Source organism: Spea bombifrons, chromosome 5 (assembly GCF_027358695.1).
Source record: "Spea bombifrons isolate aSpeBom1 chromosome 5, aSpeBom1.2.pri, whole genome shotgun sequence".
In the NCBI taxonomy this organism is placed as follows: Eukaryota; Metazoa; Chordata; class Amphibia; order Anura; family Pelobatidae; genus Spea; species Spea bombifrons.
The window spans coordinates 86,952,545-86,977,302 of record NC_071091.1 but is presented as its reverse complement, the minus strand read 5'-3'; the positions used below and the strand labels follow the sequence as shown (position 1 = coordinate 86,977,302).

General features: G+C 38.1%; 1 protein-coding gene across 1 annotated transcript in view; it reads right to left on the bottom strand.

The window, feature by feature from the left end:
* The window catches only part of NKAIN3 (sodium/potassium transporting ATPase interacting 3), a 170,207-nt gene that overhangs the window by 5,497 nt on the left and 139,952 nt on the right, over positions 1-24,758 (bottom strand). The window contains exon 5 of the mRNA XM_053466574.1: positions 3,035-3,095. Within this exon, the coding sequence (XP_053322549.1) occupies positions 3,035-3,095 (61 nt within the window). The remainder of the gene's footprint in view (positions 1-3,034; positions 3,096-24,758) is intronic.

Below are 24,758 nucleotides of genomic sequence, written 5' to 3'. Positions count from 1 at the left end.
CAGTTCTTAGATTGAATAGAAATCTGTGTTTGCAAAAACTATTTTTGTTTGTTATTAAACAAATGAAGAACGAAAGGAGAATTATCAATAAGCATTGTCTGTAGACAAAACATGAATGCATACATTTTTCTACAAAATTGATTAAACCGTAAATTCCACAAAAAAGACTGATGGTTTGGAGTCTATGTGTTTCCATCTAAAATCAGATTAATAAATGTTTACAACATATCTGTCCAGAATACTCCTACCTATCTCTAATCAACAAAAATAATAAATGGAACATTTTGAAACTACATAAAGAATTGGTTACATTTATTTATTATTCCTTCTGTGTCTTCCAATTCTGCCAGCATTTTTTCTAGAGGACTTTTGTACCCTTTAGTTATCTGACATAAGGAGAAGGCAACGGTAGATTGAAAGGGTGTACTTATTAGTAGTAGGAAATGCATATTGTTTGCTGTTTATATGTTTCTTAATACAATAGCTGTCTTTTCCACTGAACCTAGAATCCCACAGGGAGTTAATTCTACCTTCACAAAAAGAGAGGATCACCTGGTCTTCTTGAAATTAATTATAGCATTCATTTCATTTATAACTATCTGTTAATGTGTTTTTGCATGGAAAAATCAGTTAAGCATCTCAGGGGAATCAACAGATCCTACAATTCCAAGCCGAAGCCAAGTGCACTATGCTTCCAACTCCTGTTTAGTTTAAGCAACTAACTGCTGGATTAACATTGTGAATAAGAATCTATGTTAGGGTTCTTCAAAACATTCCCTATAGTCATCAGTTATTAATGTTAATATCTGGTTATTTAATCTGGATACGAGATAGACATATTGATAGTCAAGCCTCTTGTCCAGACTTATATACTGCAGTATATTGTGCCTATCCAATCAGAATACATAATTAAGAAAAATTGTGTATATTTATGTTTTCAGAGGCCACAATGTGCTTCTTTAACAATCATTTTCTCTATCCACATTAAGATGTGCTGTTATAAAGTAGCAGCTCTTGATTTAGAGCAGCCCAGTTTATATCCAATAACACTTGCATTATGTATTTATAAAAAGCTTTAGCTATGTATGTTATAAGATGTTTAGCCTTTATCTATTTGAGCCCCTGCTGATGTTGTACGTTTGCCCACTGACATGATCAGTCTATAACTTTAATGGTAGGTTCATTTGAACAGTGAGAGCTAGAATAACAACAAATAAATCCAGAATAATGCATTTTAAATAAGTTATAAATTGATTTGCATTTTAGTCAGTGAAATAAGTATTTGATCCCCTATCAATCAGCAAGATGTCTGGCTCCTAGGCGTCTCTTAAAGGCCAAGACCAAAGAGCTGTCCAAGGATGTCAGGGACAAGATTGTAGACCTACAAAAGGCTGGAATGGGCTACAAGACCATCACCAAGCAGCTTGGTGAGAAGGCGACAACAGTTGGTGCGATTATTCGCAAATGAAAGAAACACAAAATAACTGTCAATCTCCTTCGGTCTGGGGCTCCATGCAAGATCTCACCTTATGGAGTTTCAATGATCATGAGAACAGTGAGGAATTAGCCCAGAACTACATGGGAGGATCTTGTCAATGATCTCAAGGCAGCTAGGGCCATATTCACCAAGAAAACTATTAGTAACACATTACGCCATGAAGCACTGAAGTCTTGCAGCTCAAGAAAGCACATGTACAGGCCCATCTGAAGCTTACCAATGGACATCTGTTTGATTCAGAAGAGAACTGGGTGAAAGTGTTGTGGTCAGATGAGACCAAAATCGAGCTATTTGGCATTAACTCGCCGTGTTTGGTGGAGGAGGAATGCTGCCTATGACCCCAAGAACACCATCCCCACCGTCAAACATGGAGGTGGAAACATTATGCTTTGGGGGTGTTTTTCTGCTAAGCGGACAGGACAACCTCACCGCATCAAAGGGACGATGGATGGGGCCACGTACCGTCAAATCTTGGGTGAGAACCTCTTTCCCTCAGCCAGGATATTGAAAATGGTCGTGGATGGGTATTCCAGCATGACAATGACACAAAACACCCGGCCAAGGCAACAAAGGAGTGGCTCAAGAAGAAGCACATTAAGGTCCTGGAGTGGCCTTGCCACATAGAAAATCTGTGGAGGGAGCTGAAGGTTTGAGTTGCCAAAAGTCAGCCTTGAAACCTTAATGTTTGGAGAGGATCTGCAAAGAGGAGTGGGACTAAATCCCTCCTGAGATGTGTGCAAACATGGTGGCCAACTACAAGAAACGTCTGACCTCTGTGATTACCAACAAGGGTTTTGCCACCAAGTACAAGTAGTAAAATTTTAATCAAATAAACTTACCATTAAAATTATAGACTGATCATGTTTTTGTCAGTGGGCAAACACAAAATCAGCAGGGGATCCAATATTTTTTCCTTCACTGTATGCATGCTAATGCTAAATATTAATTCACACACGCATGCTAATACCATACACTAATACCCACACACTCATGCTAATGGCAAATACTAACACACACGCATGCTAACAACCTACACCGACACAAACACACACTCGAACGACATATGCTTATACACATTCTCATGGCTCACGTATATGCTAAAACCATATAGTTACACGCATGCACACCCTGCCATCATAGAATTACACACACACTCAGTCTAACACTATACACTTACACATATATACACACACACTTCCTTTAACACTATACGCTTACACATACATACAAACATATACACACACACACTCACTCTTTTTTTCATGATCACTGCATGATCTATTCTTCTGTGTATTAATTCACTTGATGAAATTTTAAATGTGGCATTTTATAAAATAAATTTGTGTATCACACTCTTGTCCAAAAACACAATTCACACAATTTATATTGTTGGCTTCCGTGTTAAATTCATCCAAAGTTTACACCTTTTTTCCCCTTTTGTTAAAACCTAACCTAATGTGTGAAGAATGACTGTACTTCTTTGAGCTGAATAGCCTTTACTAATGATAATTCCACATGAAATGGAGTAGTACTTACAGATGTCCTCTTCATCTGTGAAAACACTGATCACATAACAGGCATACACAAAACCAACGAGCTGTGTGGGGACAAGAGAAAGAAAACTCTGTTAGTAGGTTATCATTAAAGAGGTATTCACAAGAAGCATATAGCTCTACACAGCATTTTACATTTCACTTGGCATGAATTGTTCATATGTTGGTAACAAATTTACAAAAAGAGAAGCAAGATAACTTTCTATAACAAGCACATATTTGAAAGCTGTTTTTTTTTTTTATTCTATAGAACTTCTTTATATTACCTGTTTTCACAATGCATAAATAAATCGGTAGAGAGATGGATAAGGTACAATATGAAAGGAAGCACCCCATAGCGCCCACAACTATACCTAGGGGCACAACACATGCCCTTATAGGCATTAGGTACAAGGGACCCCTAGGTTTTAGGCAGTCCCAAGGCTTATTGGCACATATGGGCCCTCTGAAATTATCCATAATCTGTTAATTATGTTTGCATTTTTTTATCAATATCACTATGTCTTGATGTTATTGATGCATCTAATTGCATTTTTTGCATAAATTATGATATTTTCTTTCTAAATATAATTTACTCTGTTTGCCCTGTGACCTTTTATTGTCATATTTTGTTATTTGAATATATTCTGGTGATTTATTTTGCTTTTGTTTGCATGATTAAATCATTAAGCATTCAAACATATATGTTATTGGTGCATAAATATGGGATTTTGACCTATATTGTCCTTGAAGACTTAATTACAAGCCAATCCAGAAACTGCAGCATATGGCATTTGATATATATCAGCGTGTTTCAAATATCACAAGTAAAGGGAATACATAAGTTTCATTCTGGAAGGTTAATACTTTACCATTTAAAGACGCAGCATTAAATTGTTCCCAAAGGTAGTGTATAAAAAATTAATCTATTCTGGAAGCGCATTCTTCTTCTAAAATACTCATTGGTCATGGACAATTTTGTGCAAAATTCATTGCACTGGAAAATAAAGAACATTTTTAACTTTGTGTAAGAAACTCATAATTCCCAGTATGTGTATTTATAAAATGTCCTTTAGATTTGCCCCAATACCTTCTGTTTCTGCTTTAATATGTTATTTTTACGTACAACGCTATGTAATCTGTTGGTGCCATATAAATAAATTATAATAAAATGTCGGTATGCAAACGTTTCTCAAACATTCTACAGCAGTTTAATGAAGCAAACCTAATTCTCTACTGGCGTGTTTCTCACTGAGAATTATGAAGAAGCTAATGCAATGGCTGAGAGCACACAAGGCGCAGGGGAAGCAGAATATGCTACAAAGCCCTTTAAAATGTTGAAACATTATGTACACAGGGCCCATCCAGAAGGACCAGAAAATATAAAAAAGTGAAGGAGACAAATAAAGGTGAAGTGTTTGATATTAATCAGAATTTAACACCATCCTGTAAGGGTCCTTGTGGATCCTGGACAATAACAATATATTTACTGCCATTGACTTTCCTTCTACAGCTGTCTGCAACCATAGCTTCATACCTAGACGCTTCCCAGGGCAGGCTACTGGAGCTCTCACTCTTTTGCAAAAGTGGCTTCAAAAGGGGGCGGGACTCTCTGCTGCATGGGAGGGACTAGCCCCAGTTTTGGGTAGGAGGGAAAGTGGGCGGGGTGTGAATAAATATTGCGCCACCTACCCTAAGAAGTGACCTGGAGACCCAGGGAAGCAGTTCTTCACAAAAAGACTCTGAGTGGAACTAAGAGAGTTCCAGGTTTGGTTCTGACAAAGGTCACAGGCTGGCAGCAAGGTTTACAAACAGTAGGTCAAGCAAGGGTCAAAATGCAAAAGGTCAGATAGAATAGCAAAAACACACTCTCTGGGGCAAGATAGCTATACAACCGTGTAAAAGGGCAGGTCACTTTATATATATATATATATGGAACCCCCTTATTACCAAAATCAGATGAAAGGATGAGGTATCCCTTTAAGAGGTGTGCACAGGGTGCGAGAGCTAGAGGAACAGAAGCTGATGCTGCTTCCTTGAGTTGAGTGATGGGACTGGCGGAGTATGACACCTCCAGCGAGGTGCTACTGTGTAGTGCAGGGCATGGGTGCCGACAGTCCACCCCTTTGTTACATTGCCTGTGTTGTCCCCCACAAGTTCTTACAACTTTGTAGTGGTCTTAAACACAAAAAAAAACGTTATTCTATTTTGTATTTCAGTCATATTAGCAACATATATTTTTTGTACTATAATCTTTCCAGTGTTATTGTTTTTAACTTATGTTTTCCAAGTAATCTTGAAATCTTTTACAAGTACTGTAGTTGAACTGACACCTGAGATTTATTACATAAAACTGAGCTGGGATTTCCTCTAGGGTGCTAAAAGTAAGAAAACTCTCACACCCTCTAAGCTCGAAACAAAACTCCATGCAGAGGATAGTTTCCGGTTCCCAGTATACTAATCAAAATGGCTATCCTGACAATGGCAAAGACAGTACTCTACTAGGTTCACTACAGAACCTAGCCACAATGAGGAAAGTATCAGGCGTGCATGAATCATTTGCATACTTACTATCACACTCTGGTAGATGCCTACTTATTGTTCGTTTGTGACACCAACTACTTTATTCCTCACTATGATATCTATTCAATAACTTTAGTTTAAGGTAGATAGGCTAATGCAATAATGAGTATGAATAACTGACATTTTCTGAACATTTAGTAAGCAGGTCTCGTTACCCTAACCCTAACCTCTGAATTATTAAAAGTTACCCTCTTAGTGTTTTCTTTGGCGAAATTGGCATGTGATACATCAATGTTGGAACATATGCCCCATTGAAGGCCTGATAAGTGAGGGTGAGCTGTGCAGTGAAGGTATGAGCACAGATAAATAGGTAGAGCTGGCCAGAAAGTAGGGTAGGTCAACTTCATGTCACCCCCCCAACAAGAGACTAAAGAGCCTCTAGAGAAAATGCGTGGATTACCATGGGAAAGTGGAGAACAAATTGCCAGAGGCTGACTGACAGCTGCATATCACATATATCATAATAATTATGCAAGATGAGTTCAAAATTTCAAACTTTTAATTCAGTAATACTAAAATATGAGTTTCCTACTCAGGGCTCTTTGTTATAATGAAAATAAATAGAATTGATGGACAAAATAGTAAGAAAGTGACACACTTTTTCATTAAAACAACAAACTGATTTGTTACAGTTCATTTTATATCATTACTTGCTGTGTTACTTTGTGTTATTTTCTTAGTGCTGTGTCCATAATTTCTATTTATTTTCGCTGTAAGAAAGGGTTAGACTAGCAAAGCTGGTATTAGCTGGATAAAACATTTTATAGATTATTAGCTATTATTTATAATGGCATTGTGAAAAAAAACTTTATATGACATGACAGGTGATATGGCTAGTTGATGTAAGTTACATTGAGAAGAGTTCCTCCTGGATATATTCAAATGATAGCATATAAAAATGCAAATCTGATTAAGCAACATAAGGCAACAAACAAAACAGTACTGCTTCCCTTCTGCTCATCCAAAGTGCAGACTAAATATTTGAATACATTTATACAAATAACCCTAAAAGATAAAACATATATCACAGATATGTGCATCCAGACATATCCATTCAAGTGATTGGCAAGTAGTCAATTCCCATTTCCTTTACAGCTGACCCCATTAGCTTGGAAGCACAGAGATGGAAAGGCAATGTAAACCTTGTTTCTTGTTAACCTTCTTTAAGTATCGAGAGCTTCGAGGTTATTATAATTACTTTATAGGGTAGGGCATCAATAGCAGTAAAAAGATCTACATGAAATTTAACTCTATGGCAAACCATTTACAAAAAACGTTCCCTAACGTGCTCTGTTATGTTTTATTTTCAATATAAAATGAAAGCGAGAAAGAGTAGGTTGTGTCATCAGAAGCATGATGCATGTAAAGGTATTTTTTTTGCACTTCTGTCACTTTGTTTTTCACTTGGCTAATACCATTTATGTCTGTATACTTCTTGTCAGGGCCCTCATACTGTACAAGACATTTACTGCTCGACCTAGTGCTGCAATGTCTTTTGCTTACCGTACTAAATTCTACAAAAATTTCCAGAATGAAATGAAGAAACAACACTACATAATTCTATCAGTAAATTCCACAGTGACAGCTCCAGAAAGCAGTTGCTCCAACTCCATATGTCTGCTCAGCATTTTTTTTTATTTATGTTTCTTTGTTTATTAAGGACAGCAAAAATAACCAAACGTATTACACATTATACATTTTTAAGACCTTTTATTCAATTCTTAGGTATTGCAAAACTATGAAATTATAATCTTGGGTCTTCAAAAAATCAGGAACAGCAATATACTGGTAAGCTGAGATTTTATTTACAAGTGAACAAAATAAATATCCTAACAACAAAATAATAAAATAAAAGGCTAGCTCCCAGTTGGAGCACTCTCTGACCTAAACTGGTTTAGAATGAGCAGCGTAAATGTCCCATCCAGGGCCGGCCCAAGACAAAATGCCGCCTGGGGCGAAGTTTAAAATGCCGCCCCCCCCATTATCTACCCTTCCTCTCCCTGCCGCCCCCCCCCATTAGCTACCCTTCCCCCCCTCCGTACTAACCTTTCAGCAGTCCTGCGGTGAGTCTCCCTGCTCTGTCTTGGTGCCGGCTTGTAATGCTGAGCGCCGGAAATGACGTAATCTTCTGGCGCTCAGCATTACAAGCTGGCACCGAGACCGAGGTAGAGGGCTCGCAGAGGAGAGAGTGAGGGGCACCGAGCGGGTACTGAAAACTTGGTAAGTGAAAACCACTCGGCGTCCCTCTCTCTTCTCGGCTTTAAAAAAAAAAATAAAAAAAATGGCTTGGGACGGCAAAGTGTCGCCCCTTCACAAGTGCTGCCTGGAACGGTTGCCCCACTCGGCTCCATTGTTGGGCCGGCCCTGGTCCCATCTTTATCTGCCGTCAGACCCAGCTAACTTCCATCAAAATCAACAGAATTGGTCTTTCAACACCAAGCATGGATCTGTAGTTGGATCAGTCTCTCTCTCTCTCTCTGTCTCTCTCTCTCTGTCTTTTTTTTAAACTCTCAGCATAAGTTACCATGGTAAAAAAGTGAATTATCCACTTTTAATATCCAGAGTTACAAGTGAAAATAAGAGATGGCGTGAAAGCCCTGCACGTCTTTTTAATCTAATACTGGTGAATATTGTAGCACACTTGCTCGCGATATATTTTAATGTTATCATCACAGTAATTACTGCATTCCATCTTACATTCCCTGGGCACGTTAATACAATATTTATGCAGACAAATTGCAATTGTGTTACCTTTCAAGCCTTTTCCGTAGCCATTAATATTGCAGCACTTCAGAAAATCTATTCAGTAATCATGCTAATCACTAATTTGTTGCAGTTATGAGTAGGGCTTCATTCTGCTTTCAAGTATATTTAAGCTTATGGTTTTACTGCTACTATTAATGGCAAATTACTGTGATCCAGAAAATTATTTTCTTAACAGTCAACAAAAAATACTTTCTTTTTAATAATAGATTTGGACCGAATATCAGACTTGCCGCTCTCAGCGGAAGCCAGACTCACTTGCAGAGCATAAGTACAATAACATGGAGATTTGTTTTTCTTTTTTTTTTGTGTGCTTTTTTATGTCCTTTTATTTGCCAACCTGTCCCCCAGTTACGCACATCTGCCCCACAGCTTCCTAATCTTCACCCCAGATATGCCTTATACCCCCCATATATACCACTCTAACCTCCCTGATATGCATTATACCCTCTATATGCCACTCTGCCCCCGGATATGCCTTATACCCCCTTTATGCAACTCTGCCTCCCTGATATGCCTTATACCCCCTATATGCCACTCTGCCTCCCTGATATGCCTTATACCCCTATATGCCACTCTGCCTCCCTGATATGCCTTATACCCCTATATGCCACTCTGCCTCCCTGATTTGCCACTCCCTCCCAGACTTGCCTTATACCCCCAATATGCCACTCTGCCCCCCAGATATGCCTTATACCCCTCTATTTGCCAATCTGCCCTTGATATGCTTTATACCCCCTAAAGGCCCCACCAACTTACTGATGCATCTCCAGACTTGCCCCATGCTCCAGACTCCCTGGTGTCAAGTGGGGGCAGCCGGTGGACGGCGCTCAGTCATAAAAGCCCCAGCAGAAGTGCCGGCAGCAGCGGAGATTGTCTGCAGACGTCCACCGGCTGCCAGACAGGAGGATCCTGGTCCCGTGCAGTGCTGCAGGGGATCTGGATCTTAGTCTTATAGTCAGACCTCTGAATATAAGACGGGGGGTCTGGAACCACCAATCATGTAGCTAAGTAAACACCTCCTGGAAAGGTATGTACTGGACTACTACTAAAGGGTAATAGAAAACTTCACAAATCTGCATGTCTTAGGACTTGCTCACAGTCAGTTAAAACCTGTTGTTTAAAAGGCATGGCAGGGAAAATGTTACTATTGATTTTACTTTATTTGCAGCATTATCTTGCAGCGATTTAAAGTTGATATCATTGTTCTGTTTTAATCTTTCTCTGTCACCATTCCTCATCTGCTGTTCCACTCCATTGGCTCCCCATCAAATCCTAACTTTTGACATCCACTCCATTGGCTTCCCATCAAATCCTAACTTTTGACCTACATAGCCCTTATCATGTCTGCTATATCCCCCTATATCTAACATCCATTACTTCTTCTCATTCCCATATTCAGGATTTCCCCTATGCTGCACCCCTTCTCTGGAATTTGTTACCCTATTCCGTCAGAATGTCTCCTTCGTACAGGACTTTCAAAAACTCTCTTAAAACCCACCTTTTTCAAGCATACAACCTTCCCACCTAACAATCTCAGCCATCATCCTAATCAAGCCATCTGAACGACCAACAACCTCTACAGATCATCTGAACCCTTTGAACTCCTCCCCATCCCAGCAGTCCTCTCCTACTGTTTGACCTGCCCCTCACCCACCAACTAGATTGTAAGCTTGCAAGAGCAGGGTCCTCTTCTCTTTCTGTACTAGTTTGTTATTGTGTATGATTAAATTAAATAAAATTATTTTACTGACTATTGTAACAGTGCTACGGAATCTTATGGCACTATATAAATGTAAAAGCAAACACATACAGATAGTGGGGTCTACTAATCTGAATGCAACAAAAGAAATTGAACCCCTGTCAATGTGTCATCTCATAAAATCAAATGAAAACGTCTTAAAAATAAAACTTCTTAGTGCATATTGCTTCCATATAATAACCTATCCTCATTGAAAACCAACTGGTCTTTGATTATTCGGACAATCATAAGGTACAAATTCTAAATACTTAGGGGATCAGCCATTGTTTTCTTTAGAGGAGACTAATGGCAAGTCAACCCCCATCAGAAACAAGTCACTAGGCCAATCTAAACAAAATATCTATAGTCAGGTAGCTCAACCTAAATCAATGGATCTACAAGGCCATTTCTGCCTAAAGGAGACCTGCAAACACACAACCCAATACATACTATGTCACTCTCTACAATGGCTTCATCAAGAAGAACATTAACTCATGTATCTCTATTGCCACACATTGGGAACACCTAAAATTTTAAGGCCCCTGCATTGTTGGGGCCTATGTGATGTCTCCATGTTACCTTTTAGACCATAGGTAGAATGCTGAATTGCTTATTTAAACTTAAGACCTAAAATTTTATATCACAAACAATATAAATATAATATTTCCTAAAAATTTCTGTTTCATCTTACAAAGTAAGGTTATACATTTGTTTTTTGTATATCTATTTCGAGCCAAGCAGTACTAGATTACAGTTTCAAATGCATCAAATTACATTTCTTTAAATCACAAGACTATCTATCAGGGAATAAGTTGGAGTTTTATTGCTACAAGAAAAAAAAAATCAATCAACGTCTTCAGCTGCAAATCTCTTTGTACTCTTCCCACTTAACTATAATCCTTAACATTTCCAAGTGAATCATTTTAGAGGCCTATGTTGTTAAAACACTACGTGGAATGAATGATGATGGAAAAAAAAATACAATGCTAATGTGTTTTGGAAACCAACAAGGACAATATTAAAAGTAAACAGAAAAACTGTGGTGCATTTAGAAACTCTTCTCTTTAAACTGAAACAATAAAATCATTATTGTAAAAACATTTTAGATGTCTTCTTTCTTGCTGTAAGCTACAGTTTCTCTTCAACATAATATATCCAGAATGATCCCCTAGCAAAATCAGTTCCCTACAGCTGGTCTGGCCATGTGGGTTTTAGAATCTCCCCCGGAGCAAGAATTCATCCAGCATCTTGGAGCTTTTTGTTACAAAGATAATATTAAGCAAAAGCAGACTGTTTTAACAAAGTATAGCCTCCTTGCTATCTACAACACCCCACTGAAACAGCACCATATCTGGGAAGTCTCTGCGTTGGATCCAGGCTCTCTGGGTGAAGCCCTGCTACCCTGGGTCTTTGGGCCAGTTTCTTAATTTTTCTCAGTATACGTGCTACGTGGCTGTGTCTATTCTTCGTCTACTTTCCCACCCACAAAAGGCACTCTGCGGCTAGCCCACGGCCACATGCAGGACTAACGCTGCCCTGCGGTTAGCGCCACAACACAAAACCGATCCCCTACCGAAGTGAGAGCTCATGGTAGCCGGCCCTGGGAAGTTCCCAGGTATGAACACTATATAGTACTACAGGTAATAACCTTGTCACAGAGAAAATTGGAGTGTGTTACAGGGAACGTAATTTTTTCAAACTATTTTAACTTTTTTGATTGCTTTCCAAAAAGAGACAAAGTTTGCAGGAAAATCGATACAAATCAATCTATTATTATGGGTATATTGAAGCTGTCTATTTATTCATTGATTGGAATTCTATTGTTAAAAATGTTGAACTAGAGTTTTGGTCATCATAGAAACATTTCCACAGCAAAATAAATGTATGCCAAGCTTTTTTTCCCAGCCATGCACCACCGTATCAGGCAACTATGGGAATGTGGGTTTAACCCAGAGTCTCTGGGCGAAGCACTGGTCCACGGGTCTCTAGCCTAATTTTTTCTTCATGGTAAGGCAGCCATGTTTGGCCACAAAAGTCAAATATTCTGTCAAACTAGTGTCCTCTTAATACCAACTGCCTCCAACAGAGTGCTGGTAACATCTGAAATTAAACAGGACCTATACTCAGGTTCCATCAGACATTTGTTAGTGGGTTCACACACCAGAGCCTTAGAAATTTTGCATTTTAGTCACTAGCTTCTGCTGGGCAACCCATCATTTTTTAGAAACACGTTGATATTATCTTACACAAGTTTAAATACAACTAAATAATTACAAACAATTTGGTAGCAATAAATATAGCTTAGAATTGTCTAGGATCATAAAAGGTACATGCGATAAAGGCCATAAGATAGGACTACAGCGCGTAAAGTAATTCCATATTTAACTAGTTGAGTTACAACTAGATACATTATCGTGCTCTCTTTGAACAAATGAAGTTAAACTCTGAGAAAACCACAGTAAAGCAACCTCAGTTAAAGATATACTATAGATGAATAGGGATATACTGAAATATGTATACATATAACCAGATCTAACCAGATTTTATCTACATAAAATAGATTCAGTATAGCTTCATCTGCCAATTTTCTGTGCCACCTGGAGATACCTTCCACAACTGTGATATGTGCAATAATCTGATGAACATGTATATGTACTTGAATTTACATTTCAGTGCTTATCGCATTGTCTGTTATAACCCGAAGCAAAAGCTGCCAAATGTATTCCTTGGTTTCTCATAAAAGACAATTGACGGAACTATGATGTGTATGCAATAAAAATCACTGTCACTATATAGTTGTGCTCAGTTTACTAAGGTGTCACGCACGCACATTTTAATCATCACGTTTATAGGACAGTTCCTCTTCACTTGGTACTATTCACTACCCAGTGGGACAGTTACTTGGGGCAGCCTGACAGTTCCTAAAAACCAGTACTGTTCAGTAAAAAACATGACAGTTCCTTAGTATGGTTAACAACAAATGGTGAGGTGGCTGCGTCATAGTAATCCAAAATGAAGATACCAAAAATGTCCAAAACTAAACTAGGGGTGCAGGCATTATTGTGCAAAGGTTGGGGCAGCTCCAGCCCAACTACCTCTTCCTCTGCTAACATACCCCACCAAAATGTCCAGCTTTGGGCACCTGAAATGCCTGACGGTATGGGAAGGTACTTTTGTGTTGCTTCTGATTTAATGATCATTTAAAAAGAATAAATCCACAATTCATGCTTTTTGGGTAATCCATATATTTATGACTCTAAATGTACGCATACATTTACATATAGCATATTACTGTTATGTGTGTCATATTTTGTTCTGTCATTTGATGTGAGATAACATTATGATAATTATGTTATTTTGTTTGCTCTTTCATGAGAGATTTGCTACTTATATTGGCTCCTGTTGCTTAGCAACAACTTCCTTAAGATTCATACTCTTTAAGTTTCCTTAAGGTATTTAAGCAAGCATCTGTATATTATAATCTTCATGAGCTCCCGTATGAGGTCCTAAACATTACATATAATTGTTATTGTTTAAAGTGGCCCCCAGAGGCCCTCAGATCACTTCTTATAAATTGGGCTAGTGTGCCGTAGCACAAGAACACTCACTTAGCACCAATCACCTCTAATTCAGAATGTTTTATTTAGATCATGTGGAGCATTTTTCAGAAAATCAACTTTCAGACTGACAAATTTGTTGTTGCACCCAATAATTCACTTAATATGTGTCATTGCTTAATATCAGCGGATGATATTCCTAAATAATTTCTTATATCCCCCTGTTCAATGCTATTAATTAGGGACCAAATCTTGCTAATGTTTTAGGATTTCGTTCATGAAAAGAATATTTGTCTTGGAACCTCAGACTTTAACACTTCTTTTATATTGAGTACTTGAGAGCCTCTTTTCGTTCTCTTAACAATAATGAAGTAATTCTGCCTTGATAACCAGAATTTATCATCTTGGGTGGCTATTTTCAGTATGCATAATCAGCAGGCGATGACGGGCGGCCCTGGCTGATGGCTGCTATGTTCGTGTAGGGTGCAGCTGAGGATATCCACCCGCTAGCCCCACGCTGTGGAAACTTGATCTGCTGATGGAGCAGCACACGGAGAGTATTTGACAATGTGGAAATGTATAAACATTCTATTAACCATTGACACTTGCAGCATTCACATATCCTTAGAACTCTTTATGAATGTATCAATAAATTGCCCCGTGCCACATGAATCACATTTTTTCATATATATGTCATTCAGAAATACTGTCAGCATTATATATATATATATATATAGAGAGAGAGAGAGAGAGAGAGAGAGAGAGAGAGAGAGAGAGAGAGGTATCTCCAGGTTTAAACTTTGTATAAAGTGGGTAAGCCAGTTCAAAACACATTATATATGAGTAAAAAGCAGGGGAGGGCTGGCAGCCTAAGGCCTGGGGGGAAAGTCTAGTCAACTGGCCCATTGCACCATCAAAGCGGCTGCGAGCGACATTGAAAGTGGCCGCTGCGCGGCAGTCACTCCACCAGCGCCTAATGAAATTAAAGTGGCCGGCGTGCACACACCGCATGCCTTAGCTCTTCATCACACCCCTTTTAAGACGTGGGAAGAGGAGCTGAGGAATGGCCGTTGGGTCTGACAGCCGCATGATGCAGGGGCGTACCTAGAGTATTTGGCACCTGTGGCAGACCCTGTATGTGGCACCCCCCCACACACACACATACACACACTTTAAAACTGCATAGTTTCTATGGTTAGGCAAACATTGACAGGCGTACAGCAAAATTGTTAATATTATAAACTTAGGGATTACGCAGCACCACCGTCAATGTGTGCCTATACATTGAGCCAGACACTGACAACCCCTATCACTATATACTAAGCCAAACATTGATGTGGTGTAGGCTTACCACTTTAGTGACTGGCATAGTATATAGTAGGGATGCACCGAAATGAAAATTCTGGACTGAAACTAAAAATTCAGCATTCACTTAGCATGATAGGAGTGTGATTGCTGTTATATATATATTAATACTGTCATTGAATTATTCTGTCCAATAAAAGTGTTAACACACCGAAGTTGGACCAAAAAATAAGTTATAACAGCAATCACACTCCTATCATGCCTAGGCAGCCACTACATGCTGGAATCTGGGCATGAAAGGAATGTGATTACGGACTCCCTATGCCAAGCTATCCCCCAACACTTACACATCCATGCTATCTGAAACCCTCATTCACAAACATTCAGCATAACACCCATCACTCTCACACACTTACATTCAGCATAACACCCATCACTCTCACACACTTACATTCGGCATAACACCCATCACTCTCACACACTTACATTAGGCATAACACCCATCACTCTCACACACTTACATTCAGCATAACACCCATCACTCTCACACACTTACATTCAGCATAACACCCATCACTCTCACACACTTACATTCAGCATAACACCCATCACTCTCACACACTTACATTCAGCATAACACCCATCACTCTCACACACTTACATTAGGCATAACACCCATCACTCTCACACACTTACATTCAGCATAACACCCATCACTCTCACACACTTACATTCGGCATAACACCCATCACTCTCACACACTTACATTCAGCATAACACCCATCACTCTCACACACTTTCATTCGGCATAACACCCATCACTCTCACACACTTACATTAGGCATTACACCCATCACTCTCACACACTTACATTCAGCATAACACCCATCACTCTCACACACTTACATTCAGCATAACACCCATCACTCTCACACACTTACATTCAGCATAACACCCATCACTCTCACACACTTACATTAGGCATAACACCCATCACTCTCACACACTTACATTAGGCATAACACCCATCACTCTCACACACTTACATTCAGCATAACACCCATCACTCTCACACACTTACATTCAGCATAACACCCATCACTCTCACACACTTACATTCAGCATAACACCCATCACTCTCACACACTTACATTAGGCATAACACCCATCACTCTCACACAATTACTAATCCACTCTCTCCTACCTTTTCTTCTTTCACTCTCACCTTTCCTCCTCTTCTTCTTCTTCTTCTTCCTGTCCTGTGCACTGAGAGCGGAAGACGGTGGGCGTGGCTTCAGTGTTGTGCGCCGGGATTTGACATCAAGTCCCGGCGCACAGTCACAGTTGCCGTGCGCACCGTTTCCGGAGGCGTGCCGGCATGGTGGCAGCCCTCAGATGAGCGGCAGCCGGGGCGGACCGCCCCCCCCCCCGCCAGGTACGCATGACGGCCGCATTCAATCCTGCTCGCGGCCGCTTAGTTTTTAACTTTGCGGCCGCAGCCGCATTGAATGCTCATCTGCCGGCTGTCCGTCCGGCCCACCGGCCCGGATTTAGGGCGGCCTGGGGGGCAATTGCCCCCCTGCCCCCCGGCCCAGCCCGCCCCTGGTAAAAAGTGTGTATTTACCATTTATAAATATAATATAAATATGATTAAAAGTAACATACTGTATAAAATTGTCAAAAAGAGTAAGATACGCGAAACGAACAAACTGAATAACTTATATATGTGTTAAAAAGATTTTAAATTTAATGAATTTATTTCATTAAGTTCTTAGGATATCTAATAATCAAAACAGCAATTGATTTCCCGTTCCCGACTAATTTCCAGAGACGCTTTGGTTCCCATTTTCCAGTACACGTCGCTCTTTCTCAGAAGGCTTACAAAGTTTCCATCCCTCATTCCAAGTTTACAGTGCTCAGCTCCCATTAAGGTGAAAAAGTTAACATCACCTCCTAGGCATTTCTGAAAGTGTCTGTTCACCGAAGATCCTCACATCATTGCAATTGATGTCTGAGACATGCTCTTTAATCCTCTCTGTAGTGTTCTACTTGTGCGACCTATATACTGGATCTTACGCTGTTAACACAGAACACAAATCCCCTCCTCTCCCAGAATCGGTAGGTAGAAAACTTGAGGTTAGAATATTATTTAGGGAACATGCCTTGCATGTAATTAACTTGATACTAGTTTTACCATTAAACATAATGCAAAGTTGTTGTTTTTTATCAGCTTTCAGAATAGGTACATTTTTTGGACTATATCCCTTATTTTGCCAAATGCTATGCTGTAGTCCATCACAAAAGACAGATAATCCTTTCCATCACACTCACTTTCCATCACATCCTCAGAGATGACCATTCCGATGTATTTAACTTAATCTTTATTAGCTCTTTGTTTTTTTTTATTTCTTCCTGTTTTAGAAGAGGCTACCCTAACAAAGTGGGCCTATTGTTTACCTAAAAGCATACTTTATCGATTATCTTTAGAGGGTAGCCTCGAACAGTCTCACTCGTAAATTCACTGCCTGTCTTTTAAAATCAGAATTTAAGGAGCAATTCTGCCTCAGGCGTAAAAACTCTCCTACAGGGATATTACGTGTTACATGTTTGGAATGGCAACTAGAATAAAATAGAACCGTATTGTCAGCTGTGGACCTCCTATATCCGATAGTAATAATCTCACCCTCATAGTTACAAGAGAGATTCACATCCAGAAAGGATATATTATCCAAGGCAAAATATTAGAGTCAAATAATTGTTATTAAGGAATTCTATATATTTTTGATGGGAATTCTCATCACCAGACCAAACGAATCACAGGTCATCTATATATCATGCATACCAGACAATATATGATCCATAGGGTTTAGCATCCCCAAAGACATTCCCATTAACCTAGGAAAAGCTTGGCATATTCACACAGGACTCCGATACAATACTTTGCATTTACCGGCAGAGGACAGAAATGACCTGTTTGCTTATTCAAATATTTTTTTACTAAACTACAAGGTCCGATACCCTTTTACAGTAGCACCTGGCAATTGCCTTAACTCTGCTAATAAGCCATATACCAGCATGGTGAGCTGTTCTTAACAGACTTTAAGGAAACAAAGCCCCTCCATCTGTTGCAAATTAGACTTTCCATCCCTTGAGTACACAGCACTCAAATTAATAACGCAACTTTAAGAAATTATGTTTCTCTGTATAATTATATGTGTAATTCCAGAGTATATTTGGTAGTTAACATTCTTGTGAAATATAAGCATAAGAAATACAACAAGCGTCATGTTTGTCCTTATTTTGGGCTAGAAAGCCACACGAAGCACTGTAAATGTGCCTGTAAATGTTGTATTATCACATTTAGTCTTTGCTAATAAAAATTCTACATTTTATTCCGCTTCTTTGTATATAGTTTATTGACAATGGCCACAGTGGCAGTTTACAGCTGAGAGGTATATGAATGTTTTAGCAACATATAATTATTCATAAGCATAATTACATAATTATCACCCAGCAATTCCAGCTTAGATCTTCAAACAACACAAGTGATTTTTTTTTAAATTGAAATAGGAATGTGTGCTTTGCTGTATTATTTTAACTCATAGAACTGTTAATGAATAATAACTGATATATTATTCAGGAAGAAATATGTTCAGTATATCGGACTTCTCCAAGTTGAGTTTGAAATTGGATACTAATACTGTAGGCTTCTTTTTGAAGAAGTGTTCTAGCTGGGCCTCTTGATCCTCAATGACCACCGAGTCCATCAAAATGTACTCATTAAGCCTCCTAGCGGTGGTTGCAGATGGAGGTGCATGGACCCACAAGGTTACCAGTGTGTGATCCAACACGGTTGATTCTATCTCCGTCCATGACAATGAACCCAAATAGTAGTGCTCCACAAACAAGGCATCTATTCTGGAGTAATCCCTCTCCCCTGGATGGAATGCCCTCCAACAGCCCAAAAGCCTGTTTTAATGCAGGAGGCAATACAAAGGGATTTGTCTAGAGATAAGGACCTGGATATTACAGGTGAAGTCAATTATTCTTCAATTTGTAAGACATACTTTCTTTCTACATTTATTCAAAGTATTTTTCTTTAAATGAGATGTATTATTACTACAAACAAAAAATATACTATAATAGTATGGAGGGTTATTTTTACAGTTTACATTTAACTATGATATTAATTACTAGCAGAGTTCTACAGAATTTTTCCTTTTGAAATTGCATAGTAAGAGTTGCTGTAGGATTTTCTTATTGGTAAAACGTGATGTTCCTTGAAAGATAGTGGTAACATACTCTAGAGATTCCACTACGGAACCTTTAAACGCATTACACCTGTTTTAAGAAATGCTTCCATTCTATGTCCCTTTAAATTATTTTGATTCTTTTGTTCCATTACAACGTTTTGACACCTTCACTTATTAACAAGGTTGGGAAAGAACAACAACATACCATTAAGTGAGTTATGCAGAATTGAACTATAGGGTAAATCCCAAATTATATTTATAAACAAAGAAAACATAGCTGTTTTTGTTGGTACCCATGCACATTCTTATTTTGTCCCATCTATCAGTACTGATCATAAACACAATATACTGTTCATATCAATTTTCATGTTTTGTACACAGCTACAGAAGAACTAACTAACAATATTGCTATATTAGAAACTTCTACATGAACCCCAAAACAAAACACCCATGATAAAATGTCTATAACATGAAATAAAATTTAGCTCAACATTTTTCATATATAATATAGAATATATATAATAATAATACATATTAACGGCACATATCAGAGTCACAAATATATATGCTGTGCACAAAGCATTGTGACGCTACAGAGGATACGGTATTAAACGTCTAAGGAAACATAGAATAAAGACACATAATCATTTAGAATAAAGACACACAGACAATCTCCATATAAGTTATTCAAGCCACAGTCTGAGTGTTCAGAAGGACAGGCTGAAGACTGAAGGTGACGGGGTGAATCTCAGCTGGAGCTTTGAACTTCAATGTACAATATGATTTGATCAAAGCACCTTTTTGTGTAAAGTCTGAGGCTTTCTTAGAAAACTCCAATATTTTTTTTCTCTCGGATACAGAATCAATTTCTATATGATGTGGCTTCTGCCATTTAGCTGAATCCTCTTGAGACAATATATAAATATATAAAACAGCATTTCAGTCAACAAGACTGCTAAGAATTCTCCAGAAACAGAATTTGACAGCAGAATTTGACACCATTCAGCAAATCTAGTCTGCCCATTCTTTCCCTGCTATCATAGCCGGGGGGAAAAAAACACTATCCTTCTAGTCAAACCAAGCAAACGCATCAGTCAAACACCACATCAGCCAAATACTAGGAAGTAAAGCATTAAATGTGAAGGGTAATTTCCAAACCTTGCACAAAATCCACCCATGCAGGATCATTAACGTGTACAGTATATGATGGCTGGAGTGTCCCTTTAAAGGCTTTACCTTTTTTTTTGTTATTTTTAATTGATTCAACTTTCAGGATACATAATAAAATTCTATTCTAAGGCTTATGTCTTAACTTGTTTAATATAATAGTTTAATCAGTAGCTGGGTCAAAAGCTGGTTGAAAGGGTTGATAAAAAAAACCTTCTTTAAAATCTCTAAATCTCTTTAACAACTCCAAAGGTACTTACCCGCCTACACTAGCCATACTACCCTTTGGCACACTAAATGCTTCACGCAGCATATTTGCAGCATAGTCCAAAATACTGTATATTAATGACTAATGGTACATAAAGCGTACCAAATATCAGAGCCCTATGTATTCCAAAATATATTAACCCTGCTGATCACATTCCACCCTTTTCTTCAAACTGATCGGGTGTTTGTGGCAAAGCTTATATTTTTCATTAAGTAAACTTTGTAAGCTTGGCTTTATGTTTTGGTACATGTAACTAAAACATATGGAATAGAGGCAGAATTTATGTAATTTACACTTCGGAGTATTTCCTATTAATCAAATTAAGTTATGTAGGTGTACTTACCAAAATCCTTAAGTTATAAAACTCCAAGGTGAAAAAATAAACACTACAAAACAATAATTCTCCCCCTGCATGATGGCAGTGGATTGCTGGTTTCAACGGTACATGCATATATTCTGACAGCAGGATCAAGTTGATTAAGGACAAATTACATTAACTAATTAGTGGTGCCAGGGTGCAATATTTCTTTGGTGTTCCTTATAACTAAAAACACATACTAACAAACAAACTCGCAAGATACATTTACACTTAAATACATACCCTCCCTCCTTTCCCTTGCGCCATTAACCGTAGGCCTTGACATGCTATACACTGACACATAAACTCACTCTAGTATCATACACTAACAAACACAAACTTACACCAATGCTAACACACACTCACGCTATTACCTTAGACTAACATACACAAACACTCTAACATCATACACTGACACTTGTGCTAACACTATACATTAACACCCATGCTCTGACACCACATACTAACAATCGTACTTGTACTAACACCATGCACTAACAAACACACACAAACACCATATAATAACACACACCAATACTAAAACAGACTCATGATAACCACATACACACACACACTAACACCATGCAGTAACACATACATACACATGCTAACAGAATGCACTCACATGCAAACACTATATGATTACACAAACATGTTAAAAATAATATACTCACAAACATGCTAACACCCTAATCTGTCAATAATAAATCTAAATATAACAGAAAATAATAATACATAATGTACTCTAAGAAGTGGTAACTGGGTGAGAACTGATAATACGTGTAATACCATTAACTGCTGTGGGGCAGTAGAAATCAAAATAAACTTGTCCACCTAGCCTAAAGTACATTCCGTAAAAGCAGACTCCCTCCTCTATCCCTGCTAGAAACAACTAACTCAAAATGTGAGAAGACCTCACTGATGCTTGTCTTTAAGATTCTTTACATCCAAGCATCATGTTTGAGGAATATATATTTACAAAATAAAAAGAGTAGGGATATACTTTGTGCTTAATCAAAATAGCATATGGGCATATTTTTATTACATATATTGCATATTATCATATATTATTTCTGTTTTATTTCTGTTATAAACATGGAAACCTTACAGAATAAATACTAGCAAAGAAAATCACACATAATGCCACATGAAAAAATGGAATAAAGTAAAAAATAGGATTTTAATAGTAAACCACTGAATAGGATTCTTACCACATGGCTCTGCTCAAGGGAACCACTTTTGTTATTATTAGATTTTATCTTTTACCAAGCAGGCAGTGCAAAATCAAGTCTTTTGAATCAGCGCCATTATAGTAAAGAAGACACATAAAAAACATTTTACTGCCAGTATTAACACAATGAATGTATGACAGCTTGGCACCCTCTAGGATAATAAGCACCTTGTATGAAAACTGATTTCACCACAACCTTGGCTCACAAAAATACTAGTACTACTATTACAAAAATAAAGTCATTGTTGTAAGTCTGTATGTTTACAACAAAGCACTACCAATGCTATATTTATCCAAGACAATATTCTGAAGGTAAAATATTTACAAATGATCATATATTTTGTCAACTAATACATCTGAAACACCTCTGTTTAAGGAATTTATTAAAAATTGAAATGGAAAAAAGTACTACATATGATTACTACTAACTACATGACAGAGCCATTAGTATAGAATTCTACTGTTAATTCACATACTAATGTACATAACACAAAGTATAACTTAAAATACACTAAAAACAGCCACTTTGCTCGAAAATGACCTCAAAATCCCTTTAAATGTTTCACCGAAACAAGAGTTTTAGAGTCTTTGACTTTATACCACCCACACAACGTAGGATGTATCAAATAGTTTTCATTTGCACTTGTAGCGAAAACATTTGTTCCTTCTAGAATGCATGTATATGTTCATTTAAAAGTGCTCTGTTATAGTGCATCTTCCTGTCATAAGTGTCACCTCTTAATGATGTCTTCTGGTGAAAACGGATTTTTTTCTGGTAACTCTTAAATTCGCCTATGGAAGACTGTACAGAGAGTAATGTGTGTGTGTGTGTGCTGATTATTTAACATCTTCAATGCTGGACCGGAGTATAAAAACCTCCATTGACCCCAAGTTCATAATTGGCAGTATTTATAGAACATTTACTGCATATAACAAGAAGAAGGAGGGCACCATTATTTCCCCCTTTATATTATTAGTCGATCTTCATTGGTGATTACAATTTACATAGATATTGTTTATATGCATTTGTACAATAAAAATGTGTGTTGTGTTTTTTTTTTAAATTATACTTTTGAAGCAATGCTGGCACATGCTAGAGGCTAGGGGTATAAATACGGAAAGGTAAAGGGATACGCCAGCCATCAAATGCACTTTAACAACCCTTTTACATTTTCATGAGGTCCCCTTGCTAAGGCAAAGTGTTTTGAAGAATCCTTCCATATGCATTTGCCTTCTCCTTTACCACTCACTCTTTCCCATGGGATTTGTTCAGGCAGACACATGATATACTTACAGCCAGTTACAAGAGGTAACCCCTATGTGCATTCATGGAAAGTGTTCCCATTAATTTCAATGATTGAACCTTTCTGCCACTGCTTGACTACTTCAATCAGTCTAACAAAAATTCTCATACTGTAAAAAGGGTTTTAAAAATAACCCTTACAACAGTGGCAATTTCTGTTTAAAATACATTAAACACGGGCAGTTTAGTTATTTATTTATATTGATTGATTGATCACGTAATTATCCCCTAAGCATGCATGAGAAGTAAACATCACAGCAAGGGACAAATGCAGATCATCGGATCAACAGAGAGAGACCGGGTAGGAGCTAATAAGTAAGTGAACCACAATAAGCCTTAGTTGCATCTCATGTTATGAATGATGGCATTGTTTTGTTTTAAGATGAAGGTGGCAATTTTTCTTAAACAGATTGGATATGAGGAGTGAATGAGGGGCTTGAGTCAAGGGTGACCCCAAGACAGTGAGAGGGTAGGGATGGGGTGATGATTGCAACATTGACATTGAAGGAAGGACGTTGAAGGAATGCTAGTATTAGAGAGGAAAGATAAAAAGTTCCGTTTTGGAGACATTTAGGAATGATTTAGACATCCTGTTAGAAACAGAGGCAAGGCGGTTAGTTACACAATTTAAGAGGGATTGAGAGAGATTGGGAGGAGATAGGTAGAGCTGAGTGTCATCAACATACAAGTGGTACTGAATGCCAAATTATTAAATTAGTTTGCCAAGTAAGGTAGTGTAAAGTGAGAATGGAAAGGATCCTTTAACTGGCCCTTGGGGTACACCAACAATTGCTAAAGGTGTGATACGAATAGTAAGATATGAACCAGAAAAGCGCATTGTCATGAAGAACAAGACTGTAAAGACTTTGAAGGAGAAAAGGTTGGTCCACAGTGTCAAAAGCAAACAACATCCAGAACGGTTGGCAAAGAGTAGTTGTCCTTGGATTAAGCAGTTATTAGTGTATTAATGAGTATTGCGATTATTAGGCAGCTATCACATTTAATCGGGCAATGAAGGATTCTCATTTGTGGCTGGTAAATCATATTTATTTGCTCTGTGCATTGGCCGTGTTAGTTTTACCTTTTCAAGGTGTGTAAATTAAGTTTTGACCATTCCCTAAATTTCTAGACTTACTTTTTGTTCACCTGACTGACTGAAATGTACCGATTTAACACACAATAATTGTCTACTGCCCCCA